At 44.7% G+C, this 18466-nt stretch overlaps 2 protein-coding genes across 3 annotated transcripts in view; one reads left to right on the top strand and one right to left on the bottom strand.

The window, feature by feature from the left end:
• The window catches only part of LOC119421053 (xylosyltransferase 1), a 24469-nt gene extending 19868 nt beyond the window's left edge, over window positions 1-4601 (top strand). The window contains exons 8-11 of the mRNA XM_037688445.1: window positions 1187-1455; window positions 2551-2746; window positions 3292-3628; window positions 3866-4601. Coding sequence (XP_037544373.1) covers window positions 1187-1455; window positions 2551-2746; window positions 3292-3628; window positions 3866-4188 — 1125 coding nt within the window. The 3' untranslated portion in view covers window positions 4189-4601. The remainder of the gene's footprint in view (window positions 1-1186; window positions 1456-2550; window positions 2747-3291; window positions 3629-3865) is intronic.
• A 6148-nt stretch (window positions 4602-10749) lies between these two features.
• arl6ip1 (ADP-ribosylation factor-like 6 interacting protein 1) overlaps window positions 10750-18466 on the bottom strand; it is a 17511-nt gene continuing 9794 nt past the window's right edge. The window contains exons 2-6 of one of the 2 annotated variants that reach the window (XM_037689155.1): window positions 18055-18188; window positions 14716-14835; window positions 13686-13803; window positions 12381-12465; window positions 10750-11161 (exon numbers count right to left, since the gene is read on the bottom strand). In XM_037689155.1, the coding sequence (XP_037545083.1) occupies window positions 11043-11161; window positions 12381-12465; window positions 13686-13803; window positions 14716-14835; window positions 18055-18188 (576 nt within the window). In that variant the 3' untranslated portion in view covers window positions 10750-11042. The remainder of the gene's footprint in view (window positions 11162-12380; window positions 12466-13685; window positions 13804-14715; window positions 14836-18054; window positions 18189-18466) is intronic. The other variant, XM_037689156.1, reaches the window with a different exon arrangement.

Below are 18466 nucleotides of genomic sequence, written 5' to 3'. Positions count from 1 at the left end.
AAACCACACATGTACAGTGTGAACAGTAAAAGCACACGTTTACAGTGTGGACAGTAAAACACACGTGTACAGTGTGGATAGTAAAAACACACGTGTACAGTGTGGACGTAAAAACACACATGTACAGTGTGGACAGTAAAACCACACATGTACAGTGTGGACAATAAAAACACATGTACTGTGTGGACAATAAAAACACACATGTACTTTGTGGACAGTAAAACACACACATTTGAAATGAAGAAATGATTAATAAATAAACCTAACGGGTGAAAATCTTTTCCATCCATCCATCCATCCAGTATCTTTTACCCATTGTTATGAACCAGGCACATCTGCCTTAGTGTTTTGTCCTTTTGGACAGGTTTTGAGTTGGTTAATCAACCTTTAATTGTTTTGGGCTGTGGCCTTTTCCGCCCACCCATAAATAGGCTGGTTTCAGGGAGCTCGTTCTCTTTGGCTCACTATGTTTTTTGAACACTCTCATACTCCCATATTTTTGAACCTCCCTTTTTTTGCTGTCTTTGTTTTATTCTTTGTCCTGGAGCTGTGGCCTGCTGTCGGCGGCCTCAGCCACCCCAAGTAATTTTTAACTTTTTGTATGCTTTGTTGTAGAAATTTTGGCCTGGTGGGACCGGTAGTCCTGTTTTCGCACCTTCTTTTGTAATGGGTGTTTTTGTAGTTTTTTTCTAGTTTTAGTGTGGTACCAGCAGCGACTTTGACGGCCCTGTATAGGGTTAGCCCGCTGTGGTACCTTTTTGTTCTGTTTGACCGGGTCACCAGGTCCATCTTTAAGTTGATACTTCGGGTTTTGTGCCTTTTTTTTTTTTTTTTTTTGGTGGACACGGGACATACACACACTCACTCACTCACTCACTCACTCACTCACTCACTCACCTAGGGTCAATTTAGAGTTGCCAATGAGTCTAACATGCATGTTTTTGGTTTGTGGGAGGAAACTGGAGTACCTGGAGAAAACCCACGCAGTATGGAGAGAACATACAAACTCCACCCAGAAAGGCCCCCAGACGAGGATTTGAACCAGGGACCTGCTTGCTGAGAGGCAGCAGCTCTACCAGTTGTGCCACCGTGTTGAGCTGAAAATCTGTTGTGAAATAAAAAAAGCAGCTTTTTGTAATCATTCATTTTAACTCGAGTCTATCTCTGGCGTGTGTTTTGACAGCAGCAGACCTCCAGGCCCACCTTCTTCGCCCGCAAGTTCGAGGCCAGCGTGAATCAAGAGGTCATCAGTCAACTGGACGCCTTCTTGTTCGGACCGTACCCATCCGGCACACCGGGCCTCCGGGCATATTGGGAGAACGTCTATGAGCAGGAGACGGATGGGATCTCTGGCCTCTCAGACTCCAGGCTCAGTCACTACCACGTCTTCGCCCGTATGGGCGTGTCCCGTGCCGCCGCCTCGCTGCAGGGACGGCATGACGACAACAGCTGCAGGTAAACAACTGAAGCTGATTTATCAGCCTGAAGTCCTTCAGCTGTTAAGAGGTTCAACATTACTATTAACAGATCATTTGGTAAAGTAATCTGATTACTGTGCACTACTCATTCTGTCAATCAAACCATAATGGACATCACTGCAGTTAAACTTCTTTCATCCGAAGACACAGAAAGAACAACCAAACACTGGTGATGAGTTCAGAGTTCAGCTGACCTCAGCAGGTCAATCTGCTCCACCATCAGAACCCAACGTTTCTCCAGAAGCTCCTCAATCCTCCCAAAGATCAACAGGAATAAAGTTTCCAACAGTCAGTCCAGTTCAGTAGAACCTGGCCTGCTGTGAAGGAATCAAACGCCTCCGTGTGCTGAAGGATAAACATGTCGTTCCTCTGACGAACTCAGACTCCAAAGTGCATGAGAAGATAAGGACGTCCTGTGCTGAGGGACAATCAGGCTTCAGTTTCTGCTCAGGACCTGCTTTTCCGCCTCTGTGTGTCTGTGGGTGGAGACCTGCAGAAGTTACAAGGGGGTTCTTGTTGCTGGAGTTCAGGTGGGGATTGGTGGTCAGGATGGGTGGAGGCATCATCATTATGGTGTGTGTGTGTGTGTGTGTGGGGGTGTGTGAAAGGACCAGTCTGTTCCCTTCGTCTACCATCAGCTCCACACTGAGCACCTTCTCTGGTCCTCGTGGTTCCTTCTGGAGCTCTGAGTCTGTTTTCCTCAGAACTTCATCAGCATTTGATCCTTTAAGCTCTGACTTTCTGTTCACAGGTTCTGTGTGGCTCTTTTGGTCTTTAGAGGTTGATTTTTGTGAGTTTCGTCTGATCGTTTTGAACAGTCAAACAGGAACCTGCCTTCTCCCTGATGGCCAGCAGGGGGCAACTCGTGAGGTTTTCTGAAGCTTGAGGGAATGTTCTCCAGTTCTGTTCTGTTTGGTTTTAAGGTCTCACTTTGTGGTTTCCATCACAAGGATATTATTAACACACAAAAGGCTTTATTTATTCACATTATTATTTATTCTTGACAAGTTGATTAACTGTTGGATCATCTTTACTGGTTTACTGGGTGAGCTGTGAACACTTTGTCTCTCAGGTTCACAGCCATGAGCCATCCGGTGTCGGTGCACCTTTACTTCATGGCGGACCAGTTCCAGGGCTACCTGGTGCGTCTGGCAGCCATGAACCGAGCCTCCGCTCAGCTGGAGAGTCTGGAGACCTGGGTGATGCCTAAAGACCACTTCACCCCAGCCAGTCCACCCAACGCCAACAACAGGCTCCAGCACATCCAGGTCAGACTCCCACATCAGCAGCACCCCTGGTCCACCTCCAACAGGACAAGAGGTCCAGATCCATTCTTTTATCCATTATCACTTTCCTGTCATCTTTTTATTGTGGTTGTGATCTCCAGACCTTCTGAATGTGGTCTGGACTGAAAGCGAGAGGAAAAAGCAGCCAAAGTCCAGAGACGAACTCTGTTTGACCTTCAGAAAGTCCAGAGAACCACAGATTGAGAACCAGAATAGTCTGGATTCCTGGAGGGGGAAAAAAACAACTGAGGACCAGGAGTTTTTTAACAATATGTTAAAAATAAATGACTTACTGCCTTTAGATCTGTTACATTAGATGTTTGACATAAACATGATTCACACGGTCTGCTCCCTTAAACCAGAGACCCAGAACTTTTAGTCCAAACCCAACAGGACTTTTTAACACATGAACAGAAAAACTGTTTCAGCGTCAGAAAAACTTTAAATATAGAAATCACAATCATTTTTACAAACCAGAGATTCTTGAAAAGATCCAAAGCCCAAAGTTTTGTCTTGGATCTTTCCAGGTTGGTTCAGACTGGGATCCAAAGGAGCGCCTCTTCAGGAACTGGGGTGGTCTGCTGGGACCCGAGGATGAGCCGGTGGCTGTGCAGCGATGGAGTCGGAGCCAGAGCAACTTGACGGCCACCGTGGTGTGGATCGACCCCACCAACGTCATCGCCGCCACCTACGACATCCTGGTGGACGCGTCTGCCGAGGTCACCCACTACCGCCCACCCCTCAACTCCCCACTCCGGCCAGGGGCCTGGACCCTGAGGGTCCTGCACCACTGGACTCTGCTGGGTCAGACCAGCTTCATCGTGGTTCCTCTGGAGTTTTACCGACAGCAACTCATCCAGAAAGGTGCGGCAACAGTTTCAGTCCTTTATCTTAGAGACAAGTTGGTTTTGGACTTAAGTCCATCATCAGAGAAATCTGAAAGTCTGACTCGTCTCCGGCTTTAGTTTCAGACTGAGAACTGTTCAAAGGATATATTCATTTGATGTATCTGTTTTCTATCCATGTCCTAACCCAATCTGGTTGGTGTCCTGTCCTGGTGATGATGGCGTCCTATCCTGACCTCTTCTGGTTGGCCCCCAGAGGATGCTCTGCGGCTCCACAATGGCCCGCCCAGGAACTCCTACATGGAGCAGAGTTTTCATGGTCTGAATCCGATCTTGCGGCTGCCGGTGAGCCTCAGCGCCGTGGAGGAGGCGGAGTCTAACTCCGGTCTGACAGGAGTGCCATTGCGCCGCTGGCTGGATAAACTCCTGGAAGGTCACTGGGCCGCCTCAGACGTCTGCTCCCTGGGTCAGAGTGCCTGTCCCACCATGCAGCACTGCTACCTCACCACGTGGAGCTCTGCCAGCCCCGACCCAAAGTCTGAACTGAGCAAGCCCAGAGAGGACGGACGGATCAGGTAGCAGGCCAAGGGACGAGTGGACAAAGGAGACAAATGAAAGAGAACATGTCTGAGTCTATTTATTTATTTAAAATTTAAAGACAAGAAGCATAACTCTTCTGCTGGCTGAATGTGAGCAGAAGAAGTCTTCAGCTGATGGTTCTAGTCCACTCTGTTGTTCTCATCCTGAGGCCCGTTTGTTCACAGAAACTCTGCTGAAATAGGACGGGGTCATCAGAACCTGGTGGGTCTGTTGAGTTCTGTTGGAGAAATTCTCTTGTTTTCTAATGTTTACTCAAAAGAACCATTCTCACGGCAGGTGAAGATTTTTAACCAGCATTCTAATTTAAGGGCAGATTTCAGTACAAGTTACATCCATAACCATACATAAACATCCATCAACATACAATAAACATAAACATCCATGAACATAAAAATACAAAAACATTAAATAATCCATCAACATACATAAAAATATTCATCAACACACAAAAACATACATAAATACAAACATACATAAACATTCATGAACATAAATATACATAAACGTACTGTAGAGGCCAAGACAATGCTTTAAGCCACTGATTCACCGGGGTAGTGTTGACGCGCTGATTGTTACCTTGTCAGATGAATTAAAGTCAGAGCCATCCTTGCTCGTTTGCAGGTAATCCATTTATTCTTTAAGTTTCATCTGTGTCCATTTTAAGGCAATACATATTTCCACAATGCTTGCATCTGTTGACAGCAACTAGTTTCTTTCGTATTCAGCGGTCAAAAACTGTTTCCCCCGTCCGGGTGAAACGCCTGCACTCACAAAGAAAGGTTCCTACTATATAGACCGCTGATTACCCACGTGACATAATACCCGTTCACAAATATATAAATTTATTACCTGCTCTTACACATGCATAAACATACATGAACATAAACGTACATAAACAAAAAAAATCCAACATACACAAACATACATAAACATAAAAAATCCATTAACATACACAAACATACATACAAACATACATAAACGTCCATCAACATACATAAATGTCCATCAACATATCTAAACATACATAAACATATATACATAATGGGTCTCGGGGGCAGCATCTTGAGCAGGGAGGTCCAGACTTCTCTTTCCACAGCCACTTCTTGTAGCTCTAAGGGAGAGTCCAGCTATCCTACAGTCAAAACTCATTTTAACCACCTGTATCCGTGATCTAATTCTTTTAGTCGCTACCCAGAGTTTGTGGCCATAGGTGAAGATAGGAACGTAGACCAACCGGTAAACAGAGAGCTTTGCCTTACAGCTCAGCTCCTTCTTCACCACAACGGACTGGCACAGAGTCCACAATACTGCAGACCCTGCACCAATCCATCCATCACTCTCACGCTTCATTGTTCCCTCATTCGTGAACAAAACCCTGAGATACTTGAACGCCTCCATTTGAGGCAGAACCTCACCCTTGACCCAAAGAAACCTCACCCTTTTCCAACTGAGGACCATGGCCTCAGATTTGGAGGCGTTGATTCTCATCTCAGCTGCTTTACACTCTCTGTGAACTGCTCCAGTTAGAGCTAAAGATCAGGACACGATGACATCAACGGGACCACATCATCCACAAACAGAATTCAGTTCAATTCAGTTTATTTATATAGCGCTAAGTCACAAAAGAAGTCATCTCAGGGTAATGAACAGAAATATGCATTACATAAAAAGTTAGTTGACACTTTTTATCTGAACATTTTTTTAAATAGCGGAGAAGAAATCCTGAGGCCATAGAACCAGACTCGCTCTAACCCCCGGCTGCACTGAGAAATTCTGTCCATAAAAGTTATGAGCAGAATCGGTGACAACAGGCATCCCTGGCAGAATGCAGCTCCCACCCTGAAGGGGTCCGGCTTACTACTGGCAATGCGAACCGAACTCTCACACCGCTTGTATAGGGACCTAATAGTCCATAGCAATGTGCCCCCAATTCCATACTCACAGAGCACCCCCCACAGTGTACCTCAAGAAACATGGTCAACAGCCTTCTCCAAGTCCACAAAACACATGTAGACTGGATGGGCAAACTCCCATGACCCCTCAAGGACCCTAGTGAGGGTAAAGAGCTGATCCAGTGTTCCATGACCAGGACGGAACCCGTATTGTTCCTCCTGGATCTGAGGTTCGATCAGCAATCAAACTTGCTTCTCCAGTACCCCTGAATAGACCTTACCAGGGAGGCTAAGGAGAGTGATGCCCCTATAATTGGAGTACACCCTCCGGTCCCCCTTTTCAAAGAGGGAAACCACCACCCCAGTCTACGAATCCAGTGGCACTGCCCCTGATTTCCACACCATATTGCAAAGGCATGTCAACCAAGACAGCCCCACAACATCGAGAGCCTTAAGGAAATCAGGATGAATCTCATCCACCCCTGGAGACCGGCCTCTGCTGAGCTTTTGAACTACCTTGGTGACCTCAGCCACAGTTATGGACAGACCAACCCCAATGTCCCATGACTCAGCTTCTTCCATGGAAGATGTGCCAGTGGGATTGAGAAGGTCTGAGAAGTATTCCTTCCACCTCTCGATGGCATCACGGGTTGAGGTCAACAGTTCCCCACCTTCGCTGAACACAGTGTTAGTAAAGAGCTGCTTTCCCCTCCTCAACTGCTTGATGGTTTGCCAGAATCTCCTCTGAGTTGACCGAGAGTCTCTATCCAAGGTCTCACCGAACTCCTCCCACATCCAAACTCATGATGAGGAGGGATTTTTGAGGATAGCCACCACGAGAAACACTGATAATCTTGCAGCCACAGCTCAAGGCAGCCACCTCAACAATTGGGACACAGAATATGGCCCAATCAGACTCAATGTCCCCCGCCTCAGCTGGGATGTGGTTAAAGCTCTCCTGGAGGTGTGAGTTGAACATCTTTCTGACAGGTTCTTCGGCCAGGCATTCTAAGCAAAACCTCAGTACACGTTTGGGTCTACCGAGTCTGTCTGACATCTTTACACTCCATCTGACCCAACTCACTAGCAGGTGGAGATCAGTTGACAGGTCAGCTCCTCTCTTCACCTAAGCGTCCAAAACAAACGGCCACAAATTAGATGACATGACTATAAAGTCAATCGCCGATCTACAACCTAGGGCATCCTGGTGACAAAGGCACTTATGGAGGCCCTTATGTTCAAACATGGTGTTCGTGATGGACAAGCTATGAGTAGCACAGAACTCCAACAACAGAACACCGCTCAAGTTCAGATCAGAGGCCGTTCCTCCCAATCACCCCCCTCCAGGTCACACTGTCATTATCCACATAGGCATTGAAGTCCACCAGCAGAATAAAGGAGTCCCCAGCTGGCGCACCTTTCAACACCCCCACCAAGGACTCCAAGAAGGCCAGACACTCTAAACTGCCATTTGGTGTGTAGGTGCAAACAGTAGTCAGAGCCCATACCCCACCCGACAGCTCAGAGAAGCTACCCTCTCAACTATCGGGGAAAACTCCAACACACAGACATCAAGTCAGAGGGCGAAGAGTAGACCCACACCAGCTTGGCCCCAATCACCATGGGCAACTCCAGAGTGGCATAAGATCCAGCCCCTCCTAAGGACATTGGTTTCAGAGCCCATGCTGTACATTGAGGTGAGTCCAACTATATCTAGTCGGTACCTCTTAACCTTACACACAAGCTCAGGCTCCTTCTCCACCAGAGGTTACATTCCATGTCCCAAGAGCCAGCTTTGGTAAGCCAGGGTCAGAGCGCCAAGGCCCCCATCTTCGGCTACTGCCCATGGCATCATGCACCCGACTCATATGGCTCCTCCTGCAGGCAGTGGGCCCACAGGAAGTCACACCCATGTTGCTCTCTCAGGCTGAGTCTGACTGGACTTAAGGCAATGTGTGATACTGGAAGTTGCCAGGAAGCTCTTCTCAGTATTAAGAAATAATTAAAATAACAATAAAACAGAAAAACATTGTATACCTCCATTTACATCAACATCTCAGTGCTTCTCCCCAGGGCTTGTTAACCAATGGATGTCAAAACGAAAACAGCAGGCGGACCGGCTGTGTGTGTGTGTGTGGGGGGGGCTTTGACAAACTCAGCGATAAAACTAAAACATTTTGTCAACTAGAAAGGGGAAAGAGGGGCAGGTATCTCGCTTTGAGTTTACTCTTTGTTGCATGCGTGCTGTGAGTGACGAGCGTCCAGTGTCATAAAAACAGCAGCGGAGGACCGAGGAGGTGTCGGAGATATTTATTCTCGGCAGCAGAGGGGAGTGACACGGTTCATGCATGGCTCCCAAACAACAAGGCAGTCATATTAATTTGTAACTTTATTATTAGTAAGACAGAGTTGCTGGATCCAAGAAACAGTTGCCAGAAGCACCCTGTCAAAATGAGAGTTCCTGGATCTTGTTCCGGCAGGATCCAGTTCTAATTAAACCCTGCTTCTCCCTTTTCAGGGAGTTCAGAAACCAGAATTTATTTTTAATGGCAAAGGATAAAAGGGGTGAACATCGGAGTCTCCATCCTTCTTCGTTGGACTTCTCTCGGCCTTCACTGATACCAACAGATCCTACAAGTTTATTTCCTGCTCAGCCTCCGTCTTATTTTCCTGTCTCCATCTCTAGTTCTGGAGGTGGTGGCATGATGTCACTCAGGTTTTTTGCATTTGAAACGGGGCTCCCTCAGATGAGAGTTTCATTTGGACATAGTCGCTCATAGTCAAAAGTCTCATTCCTTGTTGGGGCCTTATTTCTGTGAGGAGCATTTGTAGAAACAACTTCCTGTTTGCAGTTAAAACTCCTAACAGCCAGGGCTGTTAACTAACTCCTCCTTGTCTTGGACTTTTCCAAGAAAGGGGCATTAAGCCATAATGCATGGAGACCACCTCCTAAGGAGTCTGGCCTGTGGTGCCCGATTCTTCATGAAGTTTTTCTCATCACACTTTTTGTTTCTTTTCTTCTGTTTTATGAAGAAAACCCCAAAAAAGGAAACTAAAAGAAGAATCAACTGTTGTGAATGTTTCAGAAGTGACAGCAATGGAACAAAAATAAAACAGATTTAAAATCAGTGAATGTGAGTCCATCAATTTTCACGTTCCGTTTTGTAAAGATTTTTATTTTATCATTTATTTTCAGCTGGAACATCCACTCCACAGACTGGATCTGCTGGGCTAAGGGCAACGTCTCCTCTCGTATTTTTAATAAATAATCAAAATAAAAATGCACAATGACTTTGGACTTTTAGGGGCAGAGTTGCCGGATCCGAATAAAGTTGCCGGAACTCAACGGGTTACGGCAACTTTGATGAGATTGTTCCCGGATCTTGTTCTGGCAGGACCCAGCTTAAATTAACCACTGGTTTTAACTATTTTAGTAGTTGGTTTTGGTATATTAGTAGTATTTTTTTTGTATATTTTAACTATTTTAGTAATTTTTTAGTAATTGTAGATGTATTTTTAGTATGTTATTATTTTAGTAGCATTTTTTTATTATGTTTTAATATTTTAGTAGCATTTTTTAGTATGTTTTAATATTTTAGTAGCATTTTTTAGTACGTTTTAATATTTTAGTAGCATTTTTTTAGTATGTTTTAATATTTTAGCATTTTTTAGTATGTTTTAATATTTTAGTAGCATTTTTTAGTATTTTATTTGTATTTTTAGTGGGGTTTTTTGTAGTTTTTGTATGCTTTAGCATTTTAGTAGTAATTTTTGTACATTGTATTTTTTAGAACTTCAGTAGTATTTTTAAGTACATTAGTATTTTTTAGTACGTTTTTGGTACGAGTAGTATTTTTAGTACTTTAGTAGTACTTTTAGTACGTTTTACTATTTAGTAGTATTCTTAGTGTGTTTAATATATTAGTCATGTTAAGCATTATTTTAGTAGTATAATATACTAATACTTTTAGTAAACTTTTTAAAATACTTTTAATATTTTAGTAGCATTTAACTGTTTTAATATTAGTATTTTTAGTATGTTTTAGTATTTTGTTTATGTTTAGTATTTTAGAATGTTTTTTTCTGCATTTCATTATTTTTTTAGTACTTTAGTTGTACTTTATGTTTTTAGTATTTTTGCTGCATGCTTTTTTTTTTTAGTTGAGACGGTATGATAAACATGACAAATAAAGCTAACCTGAACCTGAACCATCATTACTTTGAGTAATAACAAAAAAGATTAAATCAAATTATCTGGACGAGTTTCTTTAAGTGCAAAATGTTTCGTCCCCTATCCAGAGGACTTCCTCAGTCTACGGCCTGCCAACCAGATCTGTCCCATAGGTAGCCTTCACTACTGTTTCAAGCGAACCTCCTGTTGGAATCTGACAAAAGGCATTGTAACACGTGCAAACATGGCCCACCCGTCCAAAACAATCATGTACAACAATCAAATGTTTTAGACGGTCCTCCGGATGGAAGAAGAAACATTTCTCAATTAAAGAAACTGGTCCAGATGACACGGTTCAACCTTTTTTGTTATTTACTTGGATGATTGAGTAATCGTTAGCACAGACAGATGGACATTATGATTTTAAATCAGACTGAACAAAGACCCGATGAAGCCTCAGAAATGTCTTAAAATTCAACTTTATTGACTGCTGGGACGTCCAGGAGAAATAAAAATAATGTAACAATACGTCCACAGGGGGTTAGGCAGACCCGTCGTCTCCAGCAGAAGGCCCGTCTGTTCAAGCTAAAGAAGAAGTGGTTGGAGCTGCTGCTCAGTAGTCACTGGTTAACCAGAAGGAAAAGCACTAAACACAAGAGTTCACCTGATGAGCTTCCCGTTTGTCTAAATGTGAGGGGTCAAAGGTCACAACCTGAAACTAATCATGTGGGAAAACAAATGAGCTTCTTCCTCACAGACCTCCTCCTCCTCTACTCGTTCTTCTTCTCCTTGTGCTTCAGCAGCTTGTTGATCTCCCTCTTGACCATGGCGGTGTACTTGGTGATGACACCATGTTGGTTCAGGCCCGGCAGCAGCAGCAGGAAACTCACTGCGACCACAATAAAACAGGAAATGGTCAGCTTTACAACCTGCAGCCTCCGCTCTGGGTCATCTCAGAACCAAACACAGCTGAAGAACAAAACAAGGAGCAGAACTCTGGTCCGAGCTCAGCTCTTCAGCTCGTTACGAGCCTCAACACTTTAATTGTTACCTGTCCCGAGGAACTGTTCTCACTCTTTGTATGAAATTAAAGGTTCTGATCCAACTGGCTTTACTTTCTACAACTAAGAAAGAACAAGCGTGTTTAGTCTGAAGGTCTTGGGTCAGTCCTCTTGTGACTGGTCCAAGACTTATGCACAATTTCACCTCCAGATTACTCAGGCTACAGAACATAAAATATAAGATATATCATAATTTTGTACATAAATAAGACTCTTCAGTTATTAAGCCGAGGGCATCCACCCTTCACGATCAGGTGTCCTGCTCCAGCTGTGTGCAGCCTTCTTTTATTACAAGAACCAGCCAGCAGGTGGCGTCACACAGAATACAGTTCAACACAAGCTCAGACTGCAGATCATCATGAAGCTTCACCGTCTGACTCATGTTACAACCATTAAACCTTCACAATGAACACAGGAACTACCTAAGCATAATCACTGGACAGAACAGTGACAAACACCTACATAAATTATTTAATAATTATCTACCGGTAAATATTACCCAGTCTTAAAGGTCATGTGACCGGAAGTCAAATAAGTACCGGTAGAATGTGGTAAATATTCATTAAATTAGTACCATTGATTACTGTTAAACAGTAACAGCTCCTGTTTTTAAATGTACTTTCTAAATAAATTTGATGCGTTTCTCCTCAGAGCTCATGAGGAGGAGGGAGGACAGAGGAACAGCCCCTCCCTCCCGTTGTCCCCTTCGTATGCCTGTTTAAGCTTAAATGAGATCCTGGTATTTAAACAAATATTTACCGTACACAAAGATGTTTTTAACTTATTTAAATATGACATGCAGGAAGTGGAATTCCTTTCTTCTTCCTGTTGAACGAGTAAACACAAGCAGGAGGAAGGTGATGAAGAGGAGAACACCAGAACACAAAATAAAGTTCCTGTATTTTACTCATCTATGGGACTTTTCTTGTGAAAGAATCATCAGTTACCGAAGTCTTTTGTTCTGGTGAAACGTTCAAAACAGGGAACGATGTTGGAACCAATGAAAAGGACCATTTGTCTCTCCGGGTCGGTCCGAGGCAGACTCACCTGTCAGGTAGGTGAGGAGCAGGTTGTGGACCTGCTGCCCGATCCAGGCAGCTGTCAGCAGCCCGCTGATCACTGAGGCGAAGTACTGCAGAGACACAAGCCGTTACCAGAACCCGGGTCAACACAACCAACCTTAGCTCCTGACTAGGGCTGGGCGATATGAACCAAAAATTAATATCTCGATATTTTAAGATGAATGGCAATATACAATATATATATATATATATCAATATTTTTTCTTTCCGTAAAGTAATAAAAATATATTTCTGAGTCAAAGCTTAGTCCCAGTTGTCACACAGGCACATTTATCAACAGCTGTAACTACAAAATAAATGTCTAAAAATTAAAACTACATATTTTAAAGTTTGTTTTAGACCTTTAAAAAACAAAACAAAAAACACAATCCTCCCCAGCTGCGCCACCTTCACTATGTTAAGCAGTGTGAAGCAGAACGCGAGGGCCTGCTTGTATTCAGCGAGGGAGGAGGAGGGGGAGGCTGCGTGAAGTTGGCTGCGCAGACTGGCAGAAAAAGAACTACACAGATTTTCAAGTCTTGCAATGAGAGGAAGTAGCGCCACATTAATAAAACAGCAGCTTATCACATCGCTAAAGACACGGTCCTTTGTGGCCAACAGCCGTTTTGTTAGCCGCTAAGGACCGTGTCTTTAGCGATGTGATAAGCTGCTGTTTTATTTACGTCACCTCTCATGAGGCACAGCACAGGTAAGAGTTTCGTACCGTAGTTCGTCTCAGAGAACGAAGCTTCACAGCCGGAGCTGCAGCACCAAGTTTAACACACGCTTCATACTCCACTTTATAGCGCAGTTTTAAATGGTGGAAAAGGTTCGATGTGCTCGAACATTTTTGTCAGGACTCGTTTTCGGCATCGTCTACAGAAAACATTTTTCTGCTGCACATCTGAAATTAAATCCGAACCACCTCCAAATAACGGAGCCATTTTTTTTCCTTCCGCTTACCAGTTCTGCGACTTGCTCTCAAATTGCGGCTGCTACAAGCCGCAGGTAGCAGCTCCACCTGGAGAGAAGCAGGAAGCAGGGGGAGAGCACGTAGGTAGGGGCTGGGTTTATAGTGAGGGAGAGGAGGGGGGCCGTGTGGGAGAAGAAAGAACAGCAGAGCTGGCGGATTTTCAAGTAGAACTATATTGTTTATATCTAAATAATGTCAATTTATATCGCAAATAAAATTATATTGGTGTTTTAAAAATATCAAGATATCGCCCAGTCCTACTCTTGACCCGTGTAGTCAGCCCAGAAACGGGTCCGGGCCGGCAGAGCTTCAACTCACCACTTTGGGTTTCTCCTCTTTGAGGGTGCAGAGACGCTTCCCCCAGCCCACGATCCGACGCCGAGTCCTCACCAGGGTTCCACAGATCTCATGGAAGCGCTGCTGCTGCTCCGTGGTCCTGCACACAGACAAGTCCAGTCTCAGGAACTGGTCCACTCTGGACCAGGGAAGGCTAAAGCCCATCTGTCCAAAGCAAAGGACCAGATCAGTCCAAATCCAATCAGAACCTCCTGCAGGAGGATTTACATCCTGCAGAGGAACCAAGACCGGGTCTTTAAGGTGGAATGTCCCCAGATTGTCTCACAATTGTCTCACATGTCCTGATGTTGGACTTGAACATTTTCAAACAGTCCAAGTCCTACTGAAGACCACCAGTTCTGCTAAAGGTTTCTTCCTCACGAGGGAGTTTTTCCTTTCCACTGTCGCCTTCATGCTTGCTCAAGATGAGTTCTGTGATGGAGTTAAACTCAAAGCAGTCTGCTCCTCAGATAAATGATGTTAAATTATTATTTTTATATACGAATATTTCTGTTCAGTGCCCTGAGACGATTCTGTTGTGACTTGGTGCTATATAAATAAAACTGAATTGAAATAGCTGTCCTCACAGAACCAAGACCGGGGGGGGGGGGTGTTTAAAGATCAAAGACAGATTAAAGGTTCTGAGGCCTCTTGACCTTTAGCTTCTGCTGAGCCAGCTCTGCCTATTTCAGTCCCTGCTGTAACCAAGCCCAGTGAGACCAGAACCAGCACAACAGCTCAGTGACCCCCCACCCCCACCAGGCAGACAGCTCAGTGACACACCCCCCCCCCGCAGGTTCAGAGCTGCAGTTTAAGCTCAGAGTGTGAAACTCTATAAATCAGCTGAGCTGCAGATTCAACCAGGACTGAAGCAGTTTGACCCCCAGCAGCACTTTCATTCCCCACCCCCCCTCCCCGTAGAGGAGCGAGAAGCTGTCTGGAGACTGAAGTTCGAGTTGTCACAAAGTCAGGACACCTGCTGATGAGTCCGAGCTCAGAACAAACATCCTACCACTTATTGGAGCCGAAGACTCTGGGGACCAGGGTGGGCACGAGGTAATCAGCCAGGCAGAGCAGCATGACAGTGCAGGAGAGTCCGGTCAGAACCGACGGGTCCAAGTAGTACACCAGCCTGAAAACAGGAAATATTCATTAGAACGCTTCTGAAACTTTATCTATAAAGCACTAAAATAAAACACTGTTGGCCAAAGAGCTGCACACGACAACATAAAAATAACAGTAAAATTAATCAAGAGTTACATTATTAAAAAAAAAAAAGAAAACAAAAAGAGAACAAAAAACTTTAGAAAACATAAAAAGCCTTCAAGCCAAGTGAAAAGTCACACAGATAAAATGCTTTAAGATTATTATTTTATTATTAACCGTTATTTAACCAGGCAAATCCCATTGAGATCACAGATCTCTTTTGCAAGGGTGGCCTGGGCCTGAAGGCAGCCTAACATGCAAGATCTACAAACAGGAAGTGAGTCAGCCTGTCGGTTCATTCCAGTTTAGAGGTGGAGACTGAAAACACTCTGCCACCTCCGATTCTGGATCGGCCAACAGGAAGTGATGTGACCCAAGAGAGAGAGGCAGGAAGTAGTGATGTGACCTGAGAGAGGCGCAGGAAGTGATGTGCCAGATGTGGTGCTCAAGATGGCGCTCAGAACAGATGCACTTTGGGAGCTCTGGAAATCAACCGATGCATGTTCATATTTTAAGGAGTCCGTTTGCTACAAGGAGACATTCTGCTATCAAGGTGCTATTAATAAGAGCACAGGAACTGGAGAGTGACGAAGAGTGCAGAAAGAAGAAAACACGAGTACAACAAACTATCCACCGCTAGCTTAGCTAACAAGCTAGCTGGTTCAGTACACAGGAAGTTTGATGGATCAAAAAGCTCGACCGGTACCAACATGCATGATTATATTGGCCCAAATACTGATGAGGTGATAGAAGCAGAGTTTCCACCTTTGCCCGTGACACCCTCCAAGCCTCCAGCAGAGAAACAAAGAAAGCTACAAGATACTGAGACAACCGTCCTCTCAGAGTTAGCATCGTTTACCTCGCTCATAAACAACAGGTCGGACGTGCAGGAAAAAAATGGTCAGAAGCAACTCTGTTGTCACCGAGGCAAAGGAGGCCATCAAGGACAATTCTAAACAAATAGAAGGTTTCAAGGAATCGCTGGAGTTCATCTGTGCAGATTTAAAAGACATGAAAAGCAAGGAGGAATTACTATGAGAAGCATCCATCCATCCATCCATTATCTTTACCCGTTTATTCCATTTTGGGTCACGGGGGTCGCTGGTGCCCATGTCCAGCAGTCACTGTGCGAGGGGCGGGGTACACCCTGGACGGGTCGCAAGTCCATCACAGGGCCACATAGAGACAAACGAGACAAACAACCATTCACTCTCTCACTCACACCTAGGGACAATTTAGAGTTACCAATCAGCCTAACATGCATGTTTTTGGTCTGTGGGAGGAAACCGGAGTACCCGGAGAAAACCCATGCATGCACGGAGAGAACATGCAAACTCCACCCAGAAGGCCCCTGGACCGGGGTTTGAACCAGGGACATGCTCGCTGAGAGGCAGCAGCTCTACCAGTTGCGCCACCGTGCTGCCCCTATGAGAAGCATGTTAACAGAAAATCTGCAATGTGCACGTAAGTTGTATTCCCAGCTGTAAGCTTACTCATGTCACTGGAACCTGAGGCTCTTCGGCCTGGAGGAAAAAGAAAATCAGGATGTGACGAAGGATGAGAAGCTGGTCTGATGATCTCAAGGCCCGAGAAGGAGTATAAGGATGAAGGAGGTCGGAGAGGTATGAGGGTGCAAGGCCATTAACACACTTTAATCTTTTTATGAACAACATATAAACACAGAACACCGCTGTGGCTGCCAGCGCTCTTTTTTTTTTTTTCCTCCGACCTGTCAATCAATCCAGTAGGCATGTCAGCAAATGACCAATCGGCGACCTTAATTTGTCCCAAAAGTAAACGCCCCTTGTCTGTGAAGCTGCTCTGCAGCTGCTCGGGGTGTACGCTGGAGTACGAAGTCTGAACCCTCTGCGTACAGTACACTGCCGCGTACGTACGCGTGAACGGACGTGCGCGGCAGTGTACTGGGGGCTTTAATGTCATCAAGACATTTTAACAAAGGGCAAATGGAGGAGGAACGGTTAGGTGTTAACGGCAGATAAATCTGAGAGTCATCAGCGTAACAATGAAAGAAAGGAAAGACCATGTTTCCTCAGGATAGACCCTAAGGGGAGGAGATGAAATGAAAACAGAAGGTGTCCAAGAATGTAGCCTTGCGGGACCCCGCAGGAAAGAGGCACTGAAGTAGATAAGGAGTGTTGCAAAATTAACACAGAAGCTCCTGTCGTTCAGGTATGAACGGAACCATTCTAATGCTGCACCAGTAATACCAAGCCAGTGTTCTAAGCGGGATAAAAGGATACTGTGGTCCACAGTATCAAATGCAGCGGTAAGGTCAAGGAGTACCAGGACTACAGACTGACCAGAGTCATTTGCCAGAAGAATGTCATTGCAGACCCTAACTAAGGCTGTTTCGGTGCTGTGTAGTTTCTTAAAGCCATACTGAAAAATCTCAAGAATAGAATTTCCACTCAAGAACTCTCTTAATTGAGTGAAAACTATTTTCCCAGGATCTTAGAAAGGGAAATTTGGAGATAGGTCTGAAGTTTGAACAGGTTGAAGGGTCAAGTCCGGGTTTTTTTTATTAAAGGAGTTACCACTGCATGTTTAAAAGCATCAGGAACCACACCTGTAGCCACACTGCTGTTTATAATGTCACGAACAGTGTCTCCAATGGAGGGTAGGACTTGTTTAAAAAAACGATGCAGGGATGGGGTCAGCGGAGGAACCTGAGGGTTTCATATGACCAATGACGTCATTTAGAAATGAGAGGGAAATGGGTTCAAACTGGTTAAAGACTGATGTGGAGGGGACAAAGACAGAGGGGTCATAAATTAAACTTAAAAAAAAAAACCTAAACTAGACAACTCTGTTCAATTGGGGACCAGTATTCAGAACATTTGTTTACATTTTCAGCTGGTGTGGTTCTCATTCCCACTGCACTTAGTCAATCAACCTGATCTCCTATCTGCTTGCATTCACAATGCATTCGAACCACACCAGAATTCACTTCAACCGAACCAAGACCTAGGTTTTTAGGTGGACCAGAGTTCGATTTTTTTGGTCCACATTAGTTTGATTGTGCATTCACACCTCCCCAGGACTTTCTAGGCAAACTGACTAGAGTTCAGTTAAAGCGGACTAAACAGGGCTGGTGTGGATGCACCCTTAAAGACATCAGACTCACAGGAAGATGGCGGTGGTGGCTCCAATCAAGACTGCAGGGAACCAGGGTTTCTCCCAGCGCAGGACCCGGTCTCCAGCCAGGATCACCTCCCCCCAGGCCTGCAGCTGCTCCTCCAGCTGGGCAGTCTCCTGAGCCTCAACACAAAACACTGAATTAAAATGAAGGATATTTAAAACAGCATGGACATATGAAGGACCCTTCAAATCAAGAGTCAAGACTGTTGACGAGTAACCGTCTGCAGACGTTCTGAATAAAGAGTTTCACTTTTTTTAGAAAAAAGATTTCATCTAAAACACCACAAAAAGGAGTTTAGCTTGTTTGACTAATAAAAAAAAGGTATAATTCTACCAAGGACTTAATTTGTAAACAGGTTGATGCCAAAACGCAAATAGTGGGTAGGCCGGCTTTTTTT

The sequence above is a fragment of the Nematolebias whitei genome, chromosome 15, assembly GCF_014905685.2.
Source record: "Nematolebias whitei isolate Nwh7 chromosome 15, NemWhi1, whole genome shotgun sequence".
Lineage (NCBI taxonomy): Eukaryota > Metazoa > Chordata > Actinopteri > Cyprinodontiformes > Rivulidae > Nematolebias > Nematolebias whitei.
The sequence above is the reverse complement of the archived record's forward strand: the minus strand, read 5'-3'. Positions and strand labels throughout refer to the sequence as shown.